Source organism: Oryzias melastigma, linkage group LG17 (assembly GCF_002922805.2).
Source record: "Oryzias melastigma strain HK-1 linkage group LG17, ASM292280v2, whole genome shotgun sequence".
Lineage (NCBI taxonomy): Eukaryota > Metazoa > Chordata > Actinopteri > Beloniformes > Adrianichthyidae > Oryzias > Oryzias melastigma.
In genome coordinates this window covers 26,673,733-26,680,750 of record NC_050528.1, presented here as the reverse complement: position 1 = coordinate 26,680,750, position 7,018 = coordinate 26,673,733, and the positions used below count along the sequence as shown (strand labels likewise).

General features: G+C 39.1%; 1 protein-coding gene across 3 annotated transcripts in view; it reads right to left on the bottom strand.

Annotated features, from left to right (window-relative positions):
* Nucleotides 1–3,632: 3,632 nt before the first annotated feature.
* Nucleotides 3,633–7,018, bottom strand: part of nsun4 (NOP2/Sun RNA methyltransferase 4) — a 5,915-nt gene continuing 2,529 nt past the window's right edge. For 2 of the 3 annotated variants that reach the window (XM_024274416.2, XM_024274417.2), the window contains one exon: nt 3,633–5,588. In XM_024274416.2, coding sequence (XP_024130184.1) covers nt 5,445–5,588 — 144 coding nt within the window. In that variant the 3' untranslated portion in view covers nt 3,633–5,444. Of the gene's footprint in view, nt 5,589–6,965; nt 7,017–7,018 lie in introns of all 3 variants that reach the window. The other variant, XM_024274418.2, reaches the window with a different exon arrangement.

Below are 7,018 nucleotides of genomic sequence, written 5' to 3'. Positions count from 1 at the left end.
AGTCTTGAATTAATGTTGATGTAAAATAAATAAAAGATTTGCTTGAAGAGCTTTATAATAACGGCTGCAGTTTTATTTATTTATTTATTTTATTTTTTACAGTACTGCAAAATCTGAGTTTAAACACTAGTTTTAAGAAAAATGTCTTATTTTCTCTCTTAGTTTGAGTAAACATGTCTTAGTGATCAGATTTTTTTTGCTTAAAATAAGAATTCTTTGTAATTATTTTCTCTGGTAGTTTTTTTGCTTATTTAAAGAAAATAGTGTAAGAATACTTAATAAGGACCTTATTTTTTGCAATAAGTAACGGTCAAACTGAATAAAATCAAAGCTTTTTGGTTGTTTTTTCCACTAACAGCAAAAAAGACTTTAGTTGGTGCAAAATTGCAACAGTATGGTCTTCCAATGAAAATTAGGGAGCGGCAAAAACATGATAGAAAAAGAGAGGATTGCGTGGAAAGAGCAGTTTGATGTGAAATTTCTGCTAAAAAGCAGCGTGGAGACATGGAGGCCTCCCCAGTGAATAAGCAGGCCATTATCCTGAAGAATGACGGCCCGGGGCGGTGATTATGATGCTATTATATCTGTAACAGCATGGTTTGTCAAAACGTACAGACCCCCCTCCAAAACACCCACTCACCCCCAGCTATTTCTGTCTCTCGCACACGTGCACACACACACATGCGCCACCCTTACTTTATCCTCATAAACTTTACACGTAGCTGCACTACTTTAGCTCGGTGATATATTTGTACTGTTAAGTGAATCGGCCTTGCCGCGTGTGTGCGTGTAAATGACTAATGCAGCTGCTGTGCAATTTATCCGGCAGGTTATGAATGGCCATTCTTCACAAACTGGATCGAGGAGGAAAATGAGCTCACCAGATTAGCAGCGCTAATATGGCTGTAACATCTCACCCCAACCCTTGTTGTGTTTTATTACACCACAAACATGCTTGTGCGTTTGTCCTCAGCCAAGGGCGCCTCGCTCGTGTGACTGATCAGACCGTGTGATACGCATCCGATCAGCGTGTCCTTGTTATCCAGAGGTGGAATCTGTTCAGGATTTTTCTCCCGTGGGGATCCGGAGCAATACTCCTGTTATGAGTGCTCTCCCTTCTCTGGACAGGCATCCTCCCCCACAAACACACACACCCTGAGGCTAGAACAGGGATTGCTTGATTGTACCGCTGCAGGGTCAAGTGTGTTGGGGCTTTGGCACTGGATCAGGTGCTTCAAGGGCTAACACTCCAAAACACTCACGTCTCCATCCACTCCTCCTTTTAGCAAGGGAACCGGTGCGGGCTCTGCAGGCTGTTTTTCAGTGGTTTCCCCTCCTTCTCTCTCTGCACCCTCGGATCAAGACCTCCACACAAAAATCACAGTGTACCATTCAGTCAGGGCTTTCTCTCCCTCCTCTTCATGGTTCTCTTAAAGGTTTTAACCACGGCGAGAACGAAAAGTGCCAGCGTTAGAAACCTCGGTCCATTGAGGAAGTGACAGGGTCTGCCAGAATATGATCCTAATCCTGTTTCCAGCATTCTTTTAGCTCAGTGGCAAGGCCGTTTCGCAGCATATTCTCTGAGCTGTCAGGCCCGGGGAAATCCCTCTAATAGAGCATAGCTTAGATACACATCAAAGCCCTCCTGGAAACCAACAGCAGGAAGGGAGAAAAGCTGCAAAGCAATCAAATGCAAAAAAGGCAAAAGCTTTAACTCATGCCGTACACTTTAAGGCAAGCAAACTGTTTCCCATAGTTCTCCCTAAAAGTATAAAAAAAACCCTATATAAAGTCGATTAAAGAATCTAAGGTATCAGGAGGTGCCCAACAGGTGGCTCAACGATGAATCCAGGACCACCCTCCATTCATTCCACTTCATCTTCAATTCTCCTCTTGTCCTTTTTCTCTTAAACACTCTGACTGTCACCTCGCCCCTCCCCAGGTAATCTTCTTAGAGCCAAGACAATACCCTATTCTCTCTTTTCTTAATCTGGTTGCAGCTAAAACCTGAGGTTGCATTTCCAATGAGGGGCTTCGCTGAGCTGAACTGCAGCACTCCCTGCACCAAATCCACCGGTCAGCACTGAGATCACACATCCAGAGCTGGCGTGATTTGTGAATCTCATCTAAAGTCATTTGAAGGATAGTGGGGGTTTTTTTTCCAATCCTATGCACTCCTGGCTGTTTATGTACTTTCTAAAACAATACAAAATTAATCAAAATATTTGCTGTGAGCCTTAAAAAAACTACCAAAGTCATCAAACTAAAAATAACAAAAACTGTGAAAAATATCAGTTTATATATCAGTGTTTCAATCAGTCGTAAAACTGATAAAAACAATTTAAAATCAAACAAGACATTTTTTTAATTGACAAGAAAAGAAATATCACAATAAAAGATTTGATTTGTTTTGTTCCACCATCTCAATATAAGGTTTGCAGATGTTTACAGAATCGAGACAGGGGACAAAGACTGCTAAGATAGCTCTTAATTAACTAAGATAGCTTAAAATGAGCTAAAATAGCTGTAAATTAGTGAGGCTAAAAGTGTTTTAGCTAAAAATACATAAAAATAGTAAGTAATTAGCTAAGAGAGCAACAATTACCTAAAATAGCTAAAAATTGGCTAAGATATCTAAAAATTAGCTTAAAATAACTAACAAATAGCTAATTTAGCTCACAATTAGTTTAAAAGCAAACACATAGCTAAAACAGCTAAAAATTAGTAAAAAAAAAATAGCCTTAAAAATGAGCTAAAATAGCTAACAATTAGCTCGGATAGCTCGAGATTTGCTAAGATTATTAGCAAAAATAGCCCACAATCAGTAGCTCACAATTAGCTAAGAAGCAAACAATAAGCCAAGATGTATTGCAATTAGCAACAATAGCTAAAAAAAGAAAGTTTTTAAGGTTTTTTTAAGTTTACAATACTTGGTAATTTTGTGTCACTGTTTTTATTGGCTCTTATACTTTTATCATGAGTCTCTTTTTATTTATTTTATTTTTACCTTTTTATTATATATATATATACATATATACATTTATTTTACTGCTTTTAAGTATTTATCGGTTGTGTCTTTGTGACAAATGGACCTTGAGTCTGTAATAAAAAATATCTTATCCAAGATAGCTAAAAATGAGCTAAAATAGCTATAAATTAGCCAAGATAGCTCACAACTAACAAAAAAGTAGGTCACAAACAGCTAAAATTGGCAGAAACTAGCTAAGTTAGCTCAGACGTAGCTCAAATAGCTAGACCAAAGATAGTTCTCAGTTAACTAAGGTAGCTCACAATTAGCCTTCCAGTTACCCACTTTTCTTTCTGACATAGCAGAAACTTTATCAGGTTTTGTGATGCAATCTACTATTGTAACATCTTTAAATTAAGAACAAAATAACAGGAAAATTATGAAAAAATAGGGGAAAGTACATATTTTTGTTATATTAAAGTTTACCATAGTCTCTGTTGTGTCTTGAAGTTCCTCGTTTGTAATCACTTCGATTTCATACGGCTTGGATTGTTCTTTATCTGGCAGTTGTCCTCTTCTGTATTGTGGTTGGCTGGAACTTGTGAATAAATTACAATTTCAGTAACTTGAACACACCACAGTCATGATGAATCACACAAACCACTTTTAAATAGATCTTTATTCGTCATTGTTCTTTCTCGTCACTTAAGATTATTGACCATAACTTCTGAAGTATCTGAAAGGTAATGCAGAATAATGTAACACTGCTTTGAAAGAGTGAAGTTGTAGGATTAGCTACTATTTCCTCCGATTTATGAAATAACAGCAGCATGAGGCTTTTTTTCTGGCTCTTCACTCACACTCACATCCTGGAGAATCCCTGGAATTTCATCAGCCGGTAAACTGGGAGTTAATACACAGTAGCTGCAGTGAACAGCTGCAGTCTGACAATGCGTTTTTCAAATAAATTCACCCCGAGCCCATCTGCTTGCATTGAAATCTTCACTCTCAGCAGAGATACAGCACTTATCTCCAATTCCTGCCCAGAAAACAACACAACAGGCTATAAGTTCCAAGTGCAGAGACACCTTCCAGATCACCGTGATCACCATTTATGCAGGTAAATGAAACATTAAACTATTTAAGACCTCACATGGAATCTCAAAGTAACATTCCAATAATGTTTATTTGTCTTTCTGTGTGTTGCGAGGGGAAAACAGTTGGAATACATTGGAAAGCACATCTGGGAGCATTACTGCCATCATATCCGTCTTTCGAACACAGGCTTACACTGAGACACAAAAGCGCAGCGCTTCATTGGCTAATTCAATAATAAAGCAGGCAGTCAGTCGAGTCTATAGACAGGCAGAATAGAGAGTAACTCATCTCTAACAGTCTGCCGTCTCCTGAGTGTTAAAACATGTAAATTTATGGAGGAACCCATAGGAAACACATATTTACAATACGTTTAGGTAATCACAAGATATGCAAAGAGGCGTTCGGGGCCCTCGGGACGAATGCAGTCAATACAAAAATAGTTTTTATGTGTCATTAATTCTCTCTGCATTCCCTGATACATCCCCTTTTTGCCACAGTAATACAGTAATCACTCACAATCTCACTGAAAATTATCTTCACTCATCTGTGGAATAAAAAAAAAAGCGAAAGAGCCAGAACAGGGCGAGTCGTCCCATTCCAGCCTTCTGCTGCCTCTTTAATGTTCATCTGGGAGCCGCATGGATGCCGTCCGTCCCCGCGCGGGGATGGCAGCCGGCTCCGCCGCTCGGAGCAGCTTAATGACACTGGGATGTGGGTTCGTCTGACGAGATGTACACGCACACTTCTTTCACGCTACATTGCCTGGCCAGGACAACATAAAGGGTCATCTGCGGAGCGACGCTGAAAGAGGCAACCTCTGCACTCACATTTGGCTGCGTATCGGGTGGGGTGGGGGGGGATTTCACCTGTGAGGGATGCCTGTGCAAAATGGAGCCAATCCGGCGAGAGTAATGAAAGCTGCTCTGATTCAGATGCGAGGCGTCAAATGGTCAAAGAAGTCATTACCAGCGGGCTCATTATCTCGTCCTTCTGCACCAAAGCAAGTTATTAGCCGAAGCTATCAAACCTGATGAATAAGCACAACAGAAAAAGGGGCCCATTTCACTGCAGTTAAAGAGCTAATTCTCTGTAATATGAAACATCATCTTTGCAGGACGACAATCTAAAAAAACCTTATACTGTACACAAATGCTTGGTGTCCTCCAGTGGGCAAAAGCTGCACAGGTGACCCTGACTGCTGAGCTACTGTGGACATCTAGAGGACAGACATGGAACTGCAAGCAATTGGAATTGGAATTTCCTCAATATGCTCCATGTTTCTCTTTTTGCTTAAAAAATGTGTCAGCTTTGGATAAAATGTGGAATCAGAGAGCAGGAGCTTGTTTACTTTGCGAGGAAATGTGTCCAACAAAGCAGTTTAGGTAAGTCTCCTCAATTTGCACAGATAAATGGGTCCAAAGTTGGCAGCTAAATGAGGAACAACCATCTCTCCCAGGCGGAGGTCAGGAGCGAAGCAAAAGGTGTCGCCGAAGAGCTTCGTGAGGCCTCGCAGATTCACAACCTGAGTGGACATGAAGGAAAAGTGAGCGAGAAGTCGACGTCAGAATCCATTCGGTGGTCATCAATGAGACGATCAAATCTTTGAAAATTCATCACAACAACCAAAACTGCTATAAAAATGTGAATTTCTAGCTATAATTCTGCAAAATTTGTATTTTTTCTAAATCTTCATAGAATTAAAGATGTATAAATCTACAAAGTCATTATTTTGCAATCTAGACTTAAGTAATTTTACATTCAAACCGAGCATGTGACACGTGTTTAAGAATGCATGTTTGGCCCAAGGGGTTCACACTGAAGAAACAGGGAGGGGCTTCTTCTTCATTTTCTTTTTCTACTGTTTACTAGCGTGTCTGCCACCTACAGTTGGAAGAGGCTTGGTGTGAAATGTTGAAGCGATGCCAATCTTGCTCGAGCCTTTGTCTTTCACAGCTCTATTCTGATATATGTTAGACTTGGAGTCATATATTTTCAGACCACAAATAATAATCTCTCCTCCAGGATCAATTTTTAAACAGTTGACACTTCTGTGAATTAAAAAGAGACACCATCCATACATCACTGACAAATTTGCGTCCCTGATTGTTTTAAGTTCAACCTGGTTCCACGTTCAACACATGTTCAATAGCAGTGTATTCTCTACATCTGTAGGGCCTGAAATTGCGCATAGAGACGTGTAAATGTGAGCGTTTTGAACATAGAAGCCCAAAATACACATTTACATTGATTTTTCTGTGGAAGTGGTCCCTTGAGCGTGCATCGCTGAGAGCGAAACTGAAAAGTTTTACACTTTTATTCACTAAATTGACTCATTTTCCAACTTCATGCACACATGTACAAGTGTGAAATGACTAAATAAAAGACTATTCTATTCTAAAAGTCACAAAGTGACAAAAAGGGGCATCAAATAGTTGCTAAACCAAATCTTTGTGAGGAATTTTCTACTAGAACAACCTTTATAAATTAATTACAATAATTGAGTGTACCATAATTATCCAAAATAAATGTATTCAAAAGAAACTGTAAGTAAAGCTGGCCACAAACTCTCCAATTTCAGAAATAGAGTAAAAAGATTTTAAAACAACTCAAACAAAAATGATTTATCCACACTAAATAGCAAAAGATTTGAAAACCTGATTTACGGTTCAGAACATCAACAAAATGTTGAAGAAACAGGAGAAATCTCCTTTGAGCTTAAGGGACAAAAGCTTCAGATGTCTCTGATCTCCGAGCAATCAGAATGAATGTGGATCATGGTAAACAAATCAAATCAATTAGTTTCAAAAACATTGCTTTTTGCTTATTTTTTTTTTTTTTAATAATTGTCCCACAACTGCTTTAATTCCTAACATTTTTTACATCAGTTTAGTTCAAATACCTGAAGCTGAATGCCAAAGTTCTCCTGAGCCAGGTATACAGCTTGTTCAACCA